The 19,308-nt window shown below is 42.1% G+C and overlaps 1 protein-coding gene across 2 annotated transcripts in view; it reads right to left on the reverse strand.

The window, feature by feature from the left end:
• srgap3 (SLIT-ROBO Rho GTPase activating protein 3) overlaps nt 1-19,308 on the reverse strand; it is a 51,222-nt gene that overhangs the window by 18,868 nt on the left and 13,046 nt on the right. For both annotated transcript variants that reach the window (XM_079579089.1, XM_079579090.1), the window contains exons 2-7: nt 17,548-17,743; nt 10,526-10,688; nt 7,516-7,578; nt 3,631-3,813; nt 2,109-2,237; nt 404-625 (exon numbers count right to left, since the gene is read on the reverse strand). In XM_079579089.1, the coding sequence (XP_079435215.1) occupies nt 404-625; nt 2,109-2,237; nt 3,631-3,813; nt 7,516-7,578; nt 10,526-10,688; nt 17,548-17,743 (956 nt within the window). The remainder of the gene's footprint in view (nt 1-403; nt 626-2,108; nt 2,238-3,630; nt 3,814-7,515; nt 7,579-10,525; nt 10,689-17,547; nt 17,744-19,308) is intronic.

Consider the following 19,308-nt stretch of genomic DNA (forward strand, 5'->3'; position numbering starts at 1 on the left):
TTTCAAGTATTTTATACAACTCATTTTACTTTCAACTCCTCCCTTTCTATTTTGGGTTGCCACCTTTTGCCGGTTCCACTGTGAGCTGAGTAGTTTATTTTCAGTTACACGATTTAATGTCTACTTGAAGTTCAAGAGATAAATCGACTTGACCATGTCATGCTGTCTCTTGCTGCAGGGTTAAAGGCATTATACAATCCCTGTATAAAATGAGCTGTAATGTTATCAACGATTGGACAATGGCCACTGTAAAGTCCTCTTTAAAATGTAAATTCAAAACATTAACAGAAGGTATAGTCAACCGTAGGCCTAGGAGATAAATCCAATCGCTGTGGCAGTTAAACACTTGATCAATGTCCCAAATCAATCAGCCCGACTTTAAAGAGCCGGTCTGTCTCCTCACCTCGTCCCCCATATGTGGCAGGTACTCAAAGCGCATGGGGGGGCAGAACACCTGGTTGTGCATGTCCATGATCTTGTGCTTGTCGCTGCGAGAGTCCAGGTTGTCCACCGCGTTTTCGATGACGTCCAGCCCCTCGTGGCGGGACGTCTCCAGGTTGTACTCGGCAGACAGGTACGTCCTGAAGGCCCGGGCCAAACTGGCATGGTACCCAAGGTCGCAGCACTACAGATGTGGACACGACTGGTTAAAAACATGATTAATGAATGTGCTCAACTGTGGCAAAGAAGTGCAGATGTCCCACCTAATGAGAGGTGGACACCTTCTGTGAACTCTCTAATTGAGTAAGTTCCAAATTAGGGTCACCAAAATAGCAGCTTAGTTCGGAGAATTACAGCCCGGCTAAGACACTGGGGATAATTACAGTGCGTTATCACAGAGAGCTGTATAAAGTAACCTCATTAAGCGACGATGGAGGAGAGAGAGAAAGAGAGAGAGAGCTCAGGGCACTGACAGTTAAGTGAATCACTGTGTAAACACTCTTTAAGGCTCTTTAGAAGCTGTAGAGAAGGAACTGCCTGGGAGAAAGCAACTTGATTTGTAATTTACTGACAAAATGATTATACTTCACAATAATGAACTTCACAAAAATGATAACACGTGGCAACTTTTTTCTGAAGTGTTTGAATCTAAGATAAATGATTAGCTACTCTTTCTATAAAGGTAGCAGCGTCCTCAAGTGTCCTCCTGTCTGTACAAGCCTGAACTCACGGCCCACAAATCCTCTTCCTCAGGCTCAGGCGGATTCCGGATGACACGCTTCTCTCAGACACTCAGTCCATCAAAGCGCGGCGGCGGCGGCGGAGGTGCTGCCGCTGCGACTTCACACTCATGAACCACTGGCCACGGTCACCACTTCTCTTCATAAATAATCCTCTGTTAGCCTTTCAAATCTGAGGTTTCACCAAGTCGTTGCACAGACGTGAAAAGGGCCGAGAAAAGGGCCCTTGTGCACAGTGGTCAAGGTGGAGCGGTAACCACAACAAAGGTTAGAAGTTTGCATGACTCACAGTAATTAAGAATAAGCACAAGTGAGTTTAGTATTGGACTCTGAGCATCTGCCGAAGTCAGCTAGAACAGCCCTAACAACAGTTCTAAAAATGAGAAGTGCAGTGACATAAGACTAAAGGCTTTGTATTGCCACCTCTAACATCTGAAATGCTTTGTTCCACAAAAATTAAGGGGAAGTAAAACCATAAGAGGAAGTTTTTATACCAACACTGGCCACATTTGGGCTTTGACTTTGATTATAGGCTAATACATCAACCAGCTAGGTAGTCCTGACGAGTTCATCATACACCTCCTCCGCCTTAGTCAGTTCTGGCTCACAGGGCGTCAGACTGCTTTCGCCCCTCTGCCAACTGTCCCACACCATTTCCAAAACAACAATAAAGCAAGGACAATGAGTCGAAAGCGCTGTCCCGTGAAAGATGATAACATTTGCCTGTGTCACGGTTTGTCGCCTTGATGTGTTAATTAATGCAGGAGAATTAGCCGCAAATTCTTTTTCGGTGCAGCCAGCGGAACAGCTTGGTAACATAACAAGCTGTGATCCAAACAGATGGCGCAAGAGCGACAGAGATGCAGAGTTTAAACCAACATGGCGTCCCCGGCGGAGGGACGCGAAACAAACAAAGCTCGCACTTACATCGATCATGTCTGAGACGTCGTGGATGTAATATTTCGCCACGACCGCGTTTGTCGCTGCCAGGTTGAGCAGGTAGTCATTGCGGGCTTTGGTGCACTTGAGCTTGTTCTCCGAGTATTTGGCTTGTCTCTGGAGAGGAGAGAGAATGGGTCTTGGTTAGAGTAGCGACGAGTGTGTGTGTTGAGGAATTACACAAAGATAAATGTAAAACAACAATTATCAAATGTGTGAAACCGAATTTGCTTATTTCTCTCCAAAAAAAGCTATTTTTATTCACATGCTGCAACTATAAGGCTGAACTTTCAAACATACCACAGATACAGCCTCATTCACAACACTGGATGGACTTGTGTATGCCACCTGTCAGCTCGCTGTGGAGACGGACGATAGGCGGACTATATTTAGGGAAGAAAAGGGATGAACTGTGAAGGGAGCTACCTGCTCTGGAGAACTGAACTGATGCAAGTAAAAGCTAATTCATTATAAATGTATGAACTATTACTGAAATAATTCCCTTCCTCCTGAGAAGAGGCTAAAGCAGCTGGAGCCGGTATTAATCCTACGCCGTCAACACTTTCCCTTCAAGGCCAAGCCACGGGGCTAAACCAGACACGGACTGAGCTCCTTGCCTCATATTTTTCATAACACTGACTCTCAGGATTGTAAACAACTGCACACACATACCCCCTCCCTAACCACGCCCCCGTCGTTCTGCGTCTGCCTCAATACGTTTCCTCAGCCCCACCCCCCGTCAATGGCCGGTCGTCCTTCCTGTCCCCAAGAAAAAATTCCAACACCTGACCTGGTGTACTGTGTGTTTCCCATGTCTTGTTGTTTTTATGTATGTGCTTTGCCTGACTGTACCCTGATTGTAATTTTGCATATCTTCTTTTGTAAGGCGCATTGAGTTGCCTTGTGAAGTGTGCGGTATAAATAAACATGCCTTGCCTTGTCTAGTTACGTTTATTCATTTTGGTTCGTCTGGCATCTCCACTGCTGCCTCAGACCCATGTGGCAGGTTTGTATCACACCTCATTAATTTGTCAGTGTTTATGTCTCCCTGGTTGAAAGGATGTTGAAAATTAGAACTCACTGAGGATTGTTTAACTTTTGAGTAGAGATACCCAAATTAAATGTCTATTCTCTAATTACAATTGCAATAAAGTCAGTCAAGGCAGACCCATTGCATACTTTCACTTCAGCCACACTATTCCCTGATTTTGGTCTGCAGTTGCGCCGTAGTGACAAATGCCTTGAACACAAAGTTATAAATCTTGCCTCATCTCACTTTGAAAGCAATCTGCTGAATAGGATCGATTCTCACAGCATCTAAATAGCTTTGTTCGGAAGATCCAGGTTCTTTCCTTTGTGTCAAGAAATTCCCAAGAATAAAAAATGCATGAGCGCCCCTATAGCATTCTGCGTGCTCCGGAGACTGCTGACTCAGAGGAGCTGAGCCACTGCAGTGAGCCCAGATACTGGAGCTCCACTGTTTTAAAACATGGTGCCAACTTTCTCATACCTTCTCCTTCATCTTCTCGATCTTGCGGACCGTGCGCCGGGGCTGTCTGTCCTCATGCCGGAGCAGATTCACGTTGAGGTCACCGGATTTACTGAACTGTTTTTCCTCCTGTTTCTCTGCGTCTTTCAGTTTGCTCTCTGCGCTGATGCTCTCAGTGTGGTACATGTGGTAAGTCTTCATCACCTGCAAGAGAGAGGAAGAGGAGTTAGCTTCAATTGATGAATGCAGATAGACAATGTGTATGTACGGATATTGACTGGAGTACTATGAACAATATATGTGTGAAAAAAATCAATCGTGTATGAAAGCCAATTGTATATTTTCTCAATAAAAGGCTGTAACCATCGCTCCACTGTATATCCTTTATGACACCCACTATGTGCAGAGTGTGGTCTGGTATCTGTCAACCCATCATCGCTCTCCAGTTTGCCTCTCTTTACTGTGGCCCTCCTGCCCCGCACAGCTCCTCCATCACTACATCTGTTTATTTTTGCTCTTTGAGTCACTTTTACTTCAGGGACTTGAACCCTTCACCAGTGCTTTCCCTCGGTGTGATGACAAGTCGGCGCTGACACAACTTCTGAAGCCTTAACTCCTTCCAGATCCCACTGAATCCCCCCCCCCCCCTCTTGTTAAGAAACCTCCAGATGGTATAGTATGTGGTAAAACGTCTCACATTTTTGGAGCGTATTTATGGGCAGGCTTCAGGATGTGCCAGAGTCAACATAAACACTCATTTATTTGTTTCTTCCTTTAGGTTTCCTGTGATCAAACAGAAAACTCTGCTCTAAAGCCATAGGGTTCCTCTTAACGCCACAAGGAGGTCTCTAAAGTGAGTTTGTGTATGCCATTAGACTGCTCACAGCTGCAATCTTCCACTGACCTTCCACCTTTCCATTGTAAAACGGGCCTGCAGAGCCACTGAAAACTACCTGATGCACGAAAGCTTTTGTGCTACAATATATTCAACAAATAACTGTTGTGAGTGAATTTTTACATTTCCAACAAAAACAGGCGTACACTTAATCCAATGGGAACATGTGGCCACAGGACGCACAGACAGAGACACAGCTAATATTCAGCAAGAGTAGAGTAGGTTAGTTACAGTGATAGCATTGTTGTACCTGAATTTTGCTCTTTCTATAAAACACATTGTAATAAGTGAAGTAGTTCTATTATGAAACCGGGCCAGGGTCACTCCAGGGCAAGATTGTGTTTCTTGCACCTTTGCTCACAAATCTTTTTTTTAAAAACTCATAATGTTTCTCAGTACAGTGTATGAGACAGAGGAGGAGACATTAAAACAAGATATTGATCCCAGAAGGATATTGGGTCGCCCGAGCAGGAAATTAACACAGGAGCTTTGTTTTGCCAATTTAAAGCTTCCCTTTTATTTTTATACCTGCTTCTTGGACTGCAGCTTCAGACGTGTTGCCCATGGCGCGTCTCACTTGGCAGAGCAAACTAAACAATTTTTCCTCTACTCTGAAGACTGCAGCCCGCTAAGGTAATCCCCACGATGAGGCTGTGATATTGATTGAGGTATCTCATGGCACAGAGAGTGCTGGGTCAGCAGGAGGTTAGTGTCTACAATCAAGAGGCAATGGGTTATAGCGTTAGTGGTGTTGGAGCTGTTCCTTAATCCTGTTACTGCAGTAAATGGAAGTGGCCCTCACATGGGGCATCCATAAGAAGCAGACACCACACATTTCTTCAAGCTGCCTCCTTTTAAAGCAGAACTAAGTAACTCGTGCCCGTAGAGGCCATGAGCCATTGCAAATGTTGTAGCATGTTACGGTTTTTTACTCATTGTCCATAAGTAAATACTACGCTGACCGAAAAGACTGTAGACGTGATTCCATTAGTGTGTATTGAACCTCCGGGTTGGAGCACGGAAAGTTGCAACTGTGGTTTTCTGGCCAGAGACACCAGGGGGAGATGAAAGAATCATCCCATCAACACTTGTATTGCTCCCAGAGGGACTACGGAAAGGATTTATTAAAGGTCAACAAGTTGCTTTAAAATGTAGTTCTAGGCATTGAAATCTAGGTTTAAATGACCTGTAATTAAAAAAAAAAAGTGAATCAAAACATGTGCAGCAATTTAAATGTAAGGTTTGTAGTACTGTATGTTTTCAAGACTCATCGGTTTAAAAAGGCCTTGCAAACTCCTGATCTTGGCTTGCACAGACACACGGCCACTCTGCCATAGTTGTTATAATGTTGGTTCTGTATGTCTTTTTACTGTTGACGCGTACAACAATGGGTCCGTCCACAGGGACCAACCTTTGATCTGTGCGTCTACTGGGGGTGTGCCCTCTGGTATTTCCCTTAATTCACAGACTACAAAAATAATCTGTCCAAGCTGATTTTAGCCATAGGACCTGGCAACCCTAAGTGTGGGGCTCAGAGTTCTGATTGGATAACTGTCTTGAGAACCCAAACAAATTGCAATCATGCATGTTTGTATCTGAGAATAAATAAACAAATGCTGACATCGGATCTGAGGAAGATAGGTCATGTTTATAAAATATTTTTCAAAAATCTTTACATTTTATACACCCAGTGATACAAAAGTTAGGAGGTTACTGTAGTGAGTGATTGAAGCAGAGAACAATGCTTTTTATAGTATTGGCAACTGTTCGATACAAAGCTGACCAAAAACAAATACACACTCAGCATATGGAAGGAGCTTAAACAAACCCATGACCCTTTTATCTCTCCCACACTCCCTGTAGGATCCTGAGGTAGCTGCATCCAAACATGCAGATGGCAGAGGCCGAGCCCAGTGCCAGCTCTGCCCTTTGGTCGCCCCTCTCTCATCAGGCCGCACTGATGAATAAATCACAGACATCTCGCCCATCGCACTTCTCTTCGGGGGGGGGTGCACAGAACTGCTGAAGTCGCCTGGAGCCAGGCCAGACGAGCCTCTTTGTCCTGATTTAACACCGACCGGGGGATAGGACCAGGATACAGCAGCAGCACAGGACTATCCGCACATATGTTCAGATTTATATTCTACTCCCACAGCACACGCCATCCACAAGCTTGGATTAACTACTCTAAGATAAATAGTACTGCCAACGTCACGCAAATACGAGTGGTAATTGGAGGCATAAACCTGTAAGCAGAAGCAACGGCGGCTTACAGGCCACAGCAAAGGCACTGTCAATTATACTGCAATTGCAAAGTACACCATAATGCCTATGTTACTAGGTACTGTTTAATGTGTAAATGCTCTCTCACCAGCTTCTATAAATCACACCAATACAAGAGTTTAAATGGAGAATTTGGTACAGGGTCAACTGTCTTGTCACAGCTATAAAATAACAACACAAAACATTCCTGGGCCTGTTCTGTACATGGTTGAAATGCTCAAGGGCTTTGTCAGATGTTCTGAGTCTATGCCAAATAAAAATTCAAATCGGCAAAATACTGTACTGTACTTTTTACTTGGCTTGATCAGATATATATTTTTGCTTTCCGTAACAAACAGGATGGCGAGGAATAAACTGGACTTTTGAAATCGCGTGAATCAAGGAAAATGTGTTTGTGTTTGTCTAAATTTGCTTGAGTTGTGCTTCTGCAAGCCCACTCCCACACTCTCTTTTCATATTGTAATATATGGAAAGCGGGTGCAAGAAGCTTTTTTACAGCAGGAGGATAAAAACACCGTCTTTTAGGGCTTCTTCTGAGGCTTTTTGTTGACAAATGAATGCACCGGGGAAACATTTTTCACAGCAGCAGCAGCAGCAGAGATCAAGCACATTTTGTACCTTTATTATACAGGATTTTCATGAGACAATCAAATCAAAACACTAAAACTACATAAGCGCAAAAAATATAAAAATTGTAACTAGGTGAATGAAAAGTGAGGGATACTTACAGTGTAAAGTTCATTGGTCACTTTCACAAGCTCTTCGTGCATCTGGATTCCAATTTCTTTGCTCTGAAAAAAAGAAGAAAAAAAAAAAGGATATTACAAAACAACAGTATAATTTAACAGTTTGAGGACAATAAATCAGCGTGCTTGACCAATAGCTTGGTGATGTTAGTCAAGTAATACAACAGCAGCTTCAGGTTGTCATCGGTTTGTGTGACATTAAAACAGTACTAAGTAACTCATGCCCCTAGAGGCCACAAGCGCCACTGCAGGCGTCGTAGCAAGTTGTGTTTTTTTACTCATTAATTGTCCTGAGAGTGAATACTACGCTGACAGAAAAGACAAAGGGAGAGAGGGATATTATACATCCAATTACACACTGGAGATCATTTCTAAATACTGTTTAAGTGGCACTAGTCCGCAATTAGCTTTGCCCGTTAGCCGTTAGCTTCTTCTTCCTGATTCCATTAGTGTGTATTGCGCCTCTGGGTCGATGCAGGCAAAGTTGCAATTGTGGTTTTCTGGCCAGAGACACCGGGGGAGATGAACTCATCCCATTAACACTTGCATTACCCCCAGAGGGACTTACGAAAAGGATTTATTAAGGTAAACAAGTTACTTAGTTCTGCTTTAATAGTGCTAATCTATACAACATAATCAAAAACAACACTCAAAGGAGAACCACCTCATCTGAATAATTGCCTGCTCAACAATATGTTGCACAGTGTGAGATGGGAGACGGACTGTAATAACTTCATCATGTGAGCGAGGCGCGAGGCAGAAACAGATGGTGAGGAGCGTAATGAAGACACACTTTATTAGACTGACAGGAGCTGCTGAGTTCGACAGGGGTTGCATGATAACAATATGAGCTTGTTTGATGAATCAGGGAGAGGGGAACTTGTGCCGCGCGAGTACTCCGAAGGCCAGCGGAAAAAATTAATGAGCACAGGTCTTCGGGAATCAGAAACGACGCAGCTTCACTCTTTTCTAAGGGTTCTGTCCACATAGTGTCCATCTGCGATCAGACGTAGCCTTATGCACGATCAGAAGACGCATCATCATCGTTCTTAGAAGAAGCATTACACCCCGTCATACTGCTGCGTTGCCTTGACACGACGCGTTAAGTGGTTTCAAGAATGACTAATCAATTTTTATCTCTGTATCATTTTCAGCCACATCAATAACACAGGGCGCGGCTAAACACAACCGAAGACAAAGGTTAAACGAACAGTTCAGACATGCAGCCACCCAGCCCTCGAAGGGTTTTATGGGCCGATGAAAGTCCAACATGCCCACACCCTGCTCCCGCCGTCCACGCTGACACGCGCCGACGGTGACTCACAGACGAGTAATCAAAACTCGCCGGGGGATCGTTTCGGACTGAAAACCCGACTGCTTGCTTTTCAGGAGCGCAAACAGCCACTTATTAATTGACTGAGATGAATCCGGACGGTGGAAGCAGAGACTTCTCCATTCTCTCTGTGTGTATGTGAATGAGTATCAGTATGCAAGAGTGGGAGACGGGCCAACTTGCAGTGCCTGGTGCAGAGGCTCTGGGGGGAACTCTCAGTGATGCAACACGCTGTAACCATCACCAGCGCCTCGTATTTAAAAAAGTCTTTATCACACTTAGAGATTTCATTGTTTTGGTGTAAGGTACAAATAGGAAAAGCACATCCACTGACATGTGCGGGATTATTGTTCTTGGCTCATTCCGTCTTTATGAATTATTCAAAGCCCCTTCTCACAAACATTCATCGACAATTGTCCATTTATAAAGGCAGTCTACAAAGGCAGTCTCTGTGTCTGTGTGCAGCATGGTTTTGGAAAAGTATTGATTGTGATTTTTCTGTACTACAAATGTTGTTTCTGCTAAACTAATTCAAGATACAAATATATTTCATAACGTGTTCGTAGTGGTCTAAATTATAGGATCTTATACATATGAGGAGCCCACGGGTAAAGGATTTGTATTGTACTTATAATTGCCATTTTTGTGATTTCGATTTGTTAAATGGGTAGTTCTAATTGTACAAAAAATTAACTCATGTGCCCCAAAAGCAGGCAGATGTAAGAATTATCTGCAGCATTTGTTTTCTTTGATATGGAGTTCATTTTAACCTTTAAATTACATTCTGGCAGGTTCAAACTAAAATTAGTCAATTCTGTGTGAACTAATGTGGCTAATTTATAGCCCGATAATAAAATAATCTCATTATTAAATCTAGTAGCAGCAGGGGCACTAATTGATTTCTTTTTCTGGCTCGTGCTCTCAGTCTCACTGGCAAGAACACAGGTCTAGTGCTTTACATACCGAGTAAAAATATGAATGAAATGAACCTACAACAAACCGTGAAGGTAAAACGGGTGATGTGGTGTTTGGGTAGCCCTCAGTCCTCTCTGTCAGTGAGCCAGGCGTGCTTCCTACATAAGAGCTGCTCGTGTTTGTGTAAAGGAGTCTGTTTCACACCGTTTCTGTCTCCAGGCCAGACTAAATTAAATGTACCTCCTACCATGTGCAGGAGTGCCAAGACAAAGCTCCAGCAGTCAGACTGGCGTTGTTGCTTCTAAGGAAGTCAAATGCTTTTTCAATTGGATTTTTATAATATTAAGAGTGAATGTTGTGAAAGAAACCAGACCGGTTAGATAGTACTTCAGTAAGGCAAAACATTTTCAACACTCTGTACTATGAGGCCATATTCTATTTCTTTATTACTTTAGATCAAAGGCGTCGTTTTGTTTTGATGTGGAGGGTCAGCATGGCGACAGCATGATTCACCAAATCACGCCAATGAAAGGTTTTAGCAGGAGTCCTCATGGGTACATTTGAAATCTGGGCTTTAGTTTGGACACTCCTGTTATATATGTCATAGGTGTATTTTTGGTTCAGTTGTACCAGATCTAGTTTTGATTTATTTTATTGACAGTGTATATTAGCATAACAGCTCAACTGTATAATATGCTGAGTGCGATTTTTCATGTAACAAATAATGTGGGGTGTGTCCCTTGCCTTTTTAAAGAGCCTGATGACGTCCTCACAGATCTGAGCGAGTCGTACGATGACGTTGTTGGTGTAGATGTCACTGAGGGTGGCGTGGTCCCGGCTCTCCCTTCTGGTCTGGTTCAGAACAAGGTACCAGCAGTTCACAGATGACAGAAGGTGCTGATCCTTCCTAAAAAACAACAAGGGACATGTATTATTCACTGATCACTGACATGTATTATTCACTGATCCAACAACACAATTCACACAGGAAAATGGCAGAGCAACACAACAACAACACTTTCTAACAAGTGTTATTGGATGTAAGAAGCATTTTACACTCAAAATTACAAAAACAGAAGAATGAGTACAATTACGTGTAATATACAAAATGGTAGCTCTTCGTGGGAGCTGTTTGTGTAGTTGTGAGAGTCTACTGCAAATTGTACTAACACAATACAAAAGCATTAGTTGATCTGGTCCAGATGAGCCAATGCAGCTCAGATTTTACTATAAAACGTTCACGATACTCAGCAGTTTTGTCCGTGGCTACAAAACACTGTGACCTCAGAAAAAGAAAACAGCAACATCAATTGTTCTAAATGGATATTAGATTAAAGTCATCCTTTTATCTTCCTCTATGCTGACATTAATAAATGTTTTCCCCGGCCTGCCGATAGTCCCAGCCCAGACCTGACCAGCCTGATCAGGTTAAGCCTCAGTCACTCGTGACCATAATGATCCTGAGAATCCCGGGCCCTGATTGCGGCTCTAATCTGGTTAAAATGGTCTAAGCCTGGGGTGCTTTTCGAATAGGAAGCAGATACACAATCACCTCCAACTGCCCACATCATTAATCAATCAACAAACAGACAAAAACAGACAAAGGGACACACAGGGAAATGGGAGCGGAGGATGCGGTTTCATTGTGGCCTGACAAGAAAGATGACGCCAAAGTCCACCCTTCAGAGGTATCTTAAGAATACAGGGTGTAAAGACACTAATATTGGGCTGCTCTGGTCCACATTACAACGATAGATCTAAAAACGAATCAACTGTTTGATTTTCTGTTAAGGAAAAGGGTAGACATTTTCCTTTATGCTAATTCCCTCAAAGCTAGTAAAGGAGTGCTACACACTGCGCCACTGAGCATGCAGGAGTTCATCAATTAATTCGTAAAATTACAAATCTTAGTTTAACATTTCTCAGGAAGGGCCGTCTGACAGTGCAGTGAACTGACTCAGGTTAACTGCAGCAGGTCTTTATATAGAGCATCTTGTCCCTGTCTCCTCAGGGATGGCCCATTTCACAGAGCCCTCATCCCTCACTCTGCACCACCTCTGCTGCAGTCGCCTGAGTGAGTGTTTGTGTGTGCAAGAGGAGCAACAGAACTGCAGTCTATGATAAAACAAGGTTTTTTTGCACTGTAGCATCTTGTGGATTGTTAAGATCACACACAAAATGCAGGTGATGATTTTATAATGCTTTGTTTATTAGAATTTATGCATGATTATCCCAATATTCAAGACTAACATGTGAGGTATTTCAGCACTGAGCTCCACAGCTCAACCTGAAAAGATCAATCATGAAAGAAAAGTCCTAATAGTCCTACAGGGGTTGAAATCTATATGAAACTGGGGCATGAGTGTAGGGGTTGTTTACAAACATTGACCTAGAAAACATGTTAATGAGTCCTTCACATCTATTTCACTAGGGGCAAATCCATAAGTTGTGACCTAAAATGGGAATGTTATATGTGATTTGCACTGCAGTCCACAGCAATCAATAACATGTTTAGAATATGCTGAAATATTGAAAGGAAAGAGAAAAAAACAAACTTGCTACAAAAACATTGTGCAAAGGGACATTGGTCACACGTTTGAAATTGTTTTTTGTGACATGGGGTGGAAGATAAAGCAGATTTTTTTTTCCAATTAATTAGCTCTATCAGTGAAATGGGAGCATGAGGTCAGTCATTAGACCTGCTGCCGCTGCCTCTGCCTGTCTCATCTCTCAGATATAAACTGACTGTAGTGGCCACATAAGACATTATTAGTAAAATAGCACTCTGCATTGACATGACTTCATTCATCACTTCTTTTATTTTACGTCAATATCCCAATAGCCTATTGATGATATTTTAGTGGTCGGGTTGTGGGACACCAGCACAAATACAGGGAGAACATGCAAACCCCACACAGATGGCAAGTGCAATTTTCAAATTAAGCAACTCATTTAACTTAGATGTTTGCATGGACATTTCTGATTATTTGCAAAACTAGACATAGATTTGTATGATCAGAAAGTCCACTTTGTGTCTCATACCAGCAGGATATGATTAGCATGCAGCGTGAGTACAGAGGAAGTGCATCGTTGTGAGATCTTCTTACATGTATTCATTGTGTTACAGACGGTCATGTTTGCATCCATTTACATTTAGTGACATTATAATGTTCCTGAATCTTTATATACATGCGGAACAAATGGTTTGAAGTTTGAGTCATTTTCAAATCAAGCATTTGCGAGTTGACTCATGGCAGGCATCTACTAGTAAACTCCATTTTCTGCCTTACTTGCAAAAAAAACATCAAGAAGTAGACTTATAAGTACAAAATAATCTCCTTTACTTCTATAAATCATCTGGTCCATGTTGAATAAAGAAGAATTTTCAGAGAAGAAAGAGGACATTTATTACCTTGGATTTATTTGAATGCATTAAGATAAATTTAAAAAAGGAAGTGGGTACTAAGTATTAACAGTTCTGACGCTTGTCACTGTCAGAAAAATAGCAATGTGATTTTTTTTTTTTATCATGAATCCCTAATTGTAAGTCTTATCTCTGTGTGTATGAAAACTGGAATGAGCTGTGACGTAAATCCAACTGCTCATCACTGAAACATCCAAGACAGAGGAAAAGGGTCATACGCAGCTCCTTTCTTCTCCGTTCAAATTCATTGCTTCCACATCATTTCATTCCTTGCATGAAGTCCCCCTGCCAGGATGTGATAGTGCCCAGCTCCATGGACCCAGCCCAGAACAAAGGCAGTGACTGGGAGACGAGATCTGAGCAGAATACACTGTCTCAGCGAGGATAGTCAAACTGCTGTTGGACATTAAGAGCCGTGCTCAGCTGTGACCTATGATCCTCGCCCCTTGTGCCATCACAGCCCGGACCGCCTTAAACAACGACACAGTGGCGCTAGAAAGAGGCAGCAGCTGGAGCTTCATGGTGTCAGTTCACAAAGGCCACGGCTCACAAAAGAGGCGTCTGGTAAAGTTTCAAGCGCAAGTTGAAATTGTGCCACAAATAATGCAGTTTACACTTCACTTCACTTCTAAATCAGGGGTGGCCGATATGCCAGAAAAAATATCCATGTCATAATTTTCAAAGAGCTGTGATAATGGTTTCAATTAGAGGTCGACCGATATATTGGGCCGATATTTGGGCTATCGGCCAATCTAATGCTGACAAACGCCAATATCTCCAGAATTGAAAGTGACGGCTTCCTGTTTTTTTGCAGTGGAAAGGGCTCAGTCGGAGCTTTGATATAAAATCGGTCTGAAAAAAGTCTGTTCCTCCGTCAATATGGACATGCTGCACCTCATTTTGAAGAACCTGGAGAATTCAATCGCTGAGTTAGTTTTAACCTCTGCAATTGTGTTTTTGATCGCTGCACAAAATGGCGCGGCTAGCAACAGTATGCTGAAGCTAGCCGCGGGATGCTATTGCTAACGTCAACTAATCAAGGCTGAACACAGGGAAACTTGACCGGATCACTTAAAGAAATAAAATCGGCCACTGCTGGAGCCAAGTGTTTGTATTTTAGTTTATGAAATAACTGATCTAACAAATTTGTAATGATCACATCACTTTATGTCAGATGTTTATATTAATGCAAGCCAAGAATATTCAGTGTAGAAAAGTAAAGTGATCCTTGTTTAATGTTTTTGCATTCATTTATTCATAGATATAACTGATAAATGGTATGCAACATCTCATTTGCAAAGACTGTATTGTAGTCACACTGGGAAAAAAAGGACCATTCACTTTTTCACTCAGAAAAAGCCATTTTACAGTTTAGAAGCTTCATACACAGGATTATAGACAAGAAATTTGGAATAATTGGCCAAAAATATCGGTCAAAAATATCGGCCGTGCATATCAGGCAAGAGGGGGCTTTTTTGCTTTCACACACCTGGGAGACGCAGAAGGTGCTGTTGACCTAAGATACGATAAGATAGGTAAGATACCTCCATTGGTGGGAAAACAGCACCGAAATCTGTGTAAATCAGCTGGCAAGACACAGCAACATCATGTGATTCTGAAGAAGAGTGCAGTCGACACAGTCAGGTATGAAAAAAACACAAGCTGTGTGCTTCGTCTGGGAAGGGTTAGCGACAATTCTCATCAATACTTTATGAGCTGCTAATGCTGCTGTTACACCTGCATTTTATATCTGTGCACTAGACTAATTCAATCAACCACATTATGAATCCCAATGATACACTCTTCAAAACGTCTACTCCACAATTCAAATTAAGTTAGCGCTTCTCTCTCAGGACCAGGTAAGAGAAAGTAAGTGGCGCCTGCTTTTAATGTGTCCAGTAAGTGCAGTTAGGAGCTCTCTGGTGATTCGTTATAATGCGTCCAATAGGAGAGAGAGCGAGGGGCGGGGCACAGTGGGGTCGCCGTAGCTGCAGTAGTTGTAAATCACACAGAGGCGGGGAGTGTGCTCGCTAATGAATCTGCACTGCTCCAGTTGGGCCAGGAGATTGTAGGCGGACATCCAGCCCATATGGAAGTGTGTCCCGAACAGAGGTGGTTCAGGGCTTTTGTCTTTAATGTCAGAGTATGTTGGCTTAGAAAGCGCCACAATAAATCTGAAGCAATTAAAGTGTAAAAAAAAGGTTTCACAGGAAATAAAGTTACAGATGAAAGATTCATATTTCATACTGTGGCTTTTCAGTTTTTATTGGGCAAGGATTGAATAAATGTTTTTCTCTGTGGCTCTTATTTCATATGCGTGAATTTTAATCACAATCCACGGACATTCAGGTGCTATGCAATTTCCAATATGCTCCATCTTGTGAGCATAAGTCAGATTTCACAGAAACATTCTTTGATGCAGTGTAGATAACGCAGTTAAAAGTACTGTAAGACCCACACATGTACTGGCTTTCTAAATTATATTGGCACACTCTTTATAGTTAATATGATACAAAACTTTTTTTATTGGAATCTCACAAAAATGCACCCTTTTTAGCCCATAACGTTTAAGTGTGTCCATTTTAAATTGCTAATATCTGAGAATATCTTCTCTGCTTTAGTTTACTTTTAGTTTAGCTCTTTTCTATTCATAAACAACATCAACACAAGTCGTCTGTCTTGGAATCATTTATTAGCACTTCCTTGCACCTTCATTCCCTCTAAGGGCTGTCGGCCCGGCTCATGTGTCAAATAAGTTGTAGTTTTATTACATTACATACAAATGCATACGGTAAGTAGTAATATATACGTGTCTAAAGGTGCTCACAGTCCATGTACCAGACTCTCTGGAGGTATAGGTAAAGTCAGATGATGAGAAAGCATACCCGACTATGAATTTTTTTGGCTGCGTGAATAAGATCAACTTCATGAGCCAAAGGTTAAGCTAAAACAGCAAAAAAAATAATAACTGGCAGCCATGTTTCAAGCCATACAGCTGCTCCCAATTAGCAAGTCCAAGGCAAACACACCCGAGTTTGTGACAACTTTAGTTCCTACTTGGGTCAGTTTAATGGGATATTTCTGGATTTTTGACATAGGGCCACAATTCCTAGTTATCCAGAGAGTTGTTGATTTCTGGAGGGTTTTTTTTTTGTTCATGCAGTCCTTATATTTGAAGAGTTTAGTGGTGCTAGGCTAGCGCATGTCTATGGTAACTAGCAGCCTGCATTAAAAACCTCTTCAAACTCATCGGATAGTCCTTCAAACGTTGCCATAGCTGATTTGTTTGTGAATTCCACATGTAGTAGAAGTTTGTTTACCTGCGGCCGCAGGTAAACCTGCTGAAATATAAGTTATTTTAAATGCAAAATGGTTATATTTCAAACATTATTCAGTCAACACAGACATTTATAGTCTGGTGTTATAAGTTATTGCCTCAGGTGCACTGTGCTTGTATCAGACTGTTTTTAATGCAGGCTACTAGTTACCATAGACATGCGCTCGCCTAGCACTAGCCTAGCACCACTAAACTCTTCAAATATAAGGACTTCATGAATTATCTCGACTCTCCACACTCTGGATAACTGCTGAATCTGAATCGAGCAAATTGGTAAGAGGTCTAAGTCCAAACCAGATGTGCATCAGCGTCCGCCATGACAAGGAGCGTCCGAATAGAGCTGTCAGTTAGTTCAACGCAGCTGAAGCTCTTGTTCCTAACTGCATAGGGACCTAACTGTTGACCTTATAACATGACTAAGGGATAGGAACAAGGATCAGGACATAGGTGCTACTATTGTAGGAATTCGGATACAGCCCAAGTCCTCATAACACTACATGCATGCAGTGGGTGATTGCTTTCGTTTCCAGGTCGAACGCAGCTTTGCCCATTTGCCTTGAGCACAGCAGCTTTAGGAGCATGCGGAGCTGGATTTCACGCTCTGCATGAGGGGAGAGCTAATGTGAAATGTTAGCACTGATTTCTGCAGAACATTTGAAAGAAGGAGGAGAAGTGGGTCACTGTTTGCTCAAATCTGACCACCTTCACTTATTTTAATGAACATTTAAAATCCATCAGCTGTATAGTTTCTGTCGTAGCGTTTTAAGTCATCATTTGGGGAAATTGAACAAACTAACACATCTGGGAGCAAATGTTTAAAAAAATAACATTGTTACAGCATGCTTATTGACCAATGCATGCTGTACTGAAGGCAAACATGGGATAATCGATGTTGCCATTGTCGGTTTGCATCATAATCTGAAGCTCTTATCTCAAAACTATTGATACATTGATACATCATCTTCATATTGACAGCAAGCTTCATCCCAGCGGGAAGACACTCACTTGAACTGCTGGTGTTCTCTGGAGCTGCGGATCTTGGAGGAGAACCTCTCGGCCAGTTTCTCCAGACTGCGGGAATACTCCAGGTCAATCTCAGATTTGCGCCGGAAGAACTCCTGCAGGTCCTGGAGGAGCTGGATCCGCGAGTCCGACTGCTGCTCCAGACATTTGAACTGCTCCACCAACTGGTTACGGATCTCTGCAAGACAAAAAATACACATTAAGTGGAGGGATCTGCGAGGTATGCTTTTTATTTACACTAATAAATACGTTGCAATACATTTACAAAATCACAAGCAAAATATGGATCTTTGGACAGGGCCGGCCAAAACTGATCAAATTCATGCTGACTGATTGATATTGATGTCTTGAGTATACACGGCCTCAGTAACATGAAAAGAAAGCTTGTAATCTGAACATGCCCTATACCCTATAAATGCTGCCGCTGTATATCTGCCTTGTGGACTTACTGTAAGTTCATAATCACAATATGAAATACCACAATAAAGGCGACAGATGGTGAAACTGCAACCTCAGCACATGATTAATAATTAATCAGGCTTCCATAATGCGCTCAAGACATATTGTTCTCGGAAACAAGAATTGGCGCATATAATTAGAATAAACAGTTAATGTTGCAACACATGACACATCCAATGAGCTGATCTAACTTTAAACTTGTCAGGGTTAGTCATTGTATTGCTGTCACTTCTTAGAATCAAGACATGCAGTACAGTTTCATGAGTTCTGCACCTTTTTCGTATGAAAAGTTTCCATGATTATGCTGCATCTGGAATATTTTATTGCATGGTTTTACGAGCAAAGCTAAGACCGAAGAGAGATAACTATAAAAAAAATAAAAAAAATAAAGCCATGTTTAGAATTAATTTGTAAACATAATCTCAAAGTCAGTGAACTTAGCAGGAATTGTAATATAGGAATAATCCCAGTGAAAATTAAGCCCAAAAAGCACTTTATTTTCATACCACACAGTAAAATGACTCATTCATTAAATTACCTCTCCTGTTAATTCCCGTGAGGCATGCTGGGTTGTTGAGCCTAACCAGTAGCCTTGGGCCCTAACCAATAGTAACCAGTCATGGAGACCAACAGACAGACAAACCTGTACACACATTCATTCACCAACTGCACCCAGAGTTTAATAAAAGATCATAATGCGCTTTTGCAGCCAGTCCAAGTCAATGAAAACCAGAAAGGAAACCTGACCCCTCCGTAGCTCTGCCAGGGCCACGCTCAACACGGGACCTTCTGTGCTCAGCCAAATCACAATCACACAGGACCAGGATGGAACTGACAAGCATCTGTCATCAAGAAACACGATATAATGATTGGGAAAAGAAACCTCGTATGACTTCCGGAGAGAAGAATGAATCAACATCCCTATTAGTGTCTGTTGAAACATCTTTTACCGTATCAGCGCCTCACGGAACCAAATGTCTCAAATACCGAGAGTGTTTCCACCAGCTTGAGTCACAGTGGACATAATCGGACTCATTGCATTATGACGGATTTTCTCCTGAGTTTAAAGTCAGATTGATACTACTGCTGATTAAGAAGCCCCACGTTGATAACTGAGATGGACCGCTTTGAAATTCAATTAATTGTAGAGTTCTCCTAGTCAAAAAACAACTACAACAAAGTGTCAATGAAGCAGAACCAAATGGCAACACATGGGATGCAGTGGATTCACTGCTACGTACGTACCATCAACATAGTTTTGTGAATATGACTAACCAGGAAATA

Source organism: Gobius niger (genome assembly GCF_951799975.1).
Source record: "Gobius niger genome assembly, chromosome: 20".
Classification (NCBI taxonomy): Eukaryota; Metazoa; Chordata; class Actinopteri; order Gobiiformes; family Gobiidae; genus Gobius; species Gobius niger.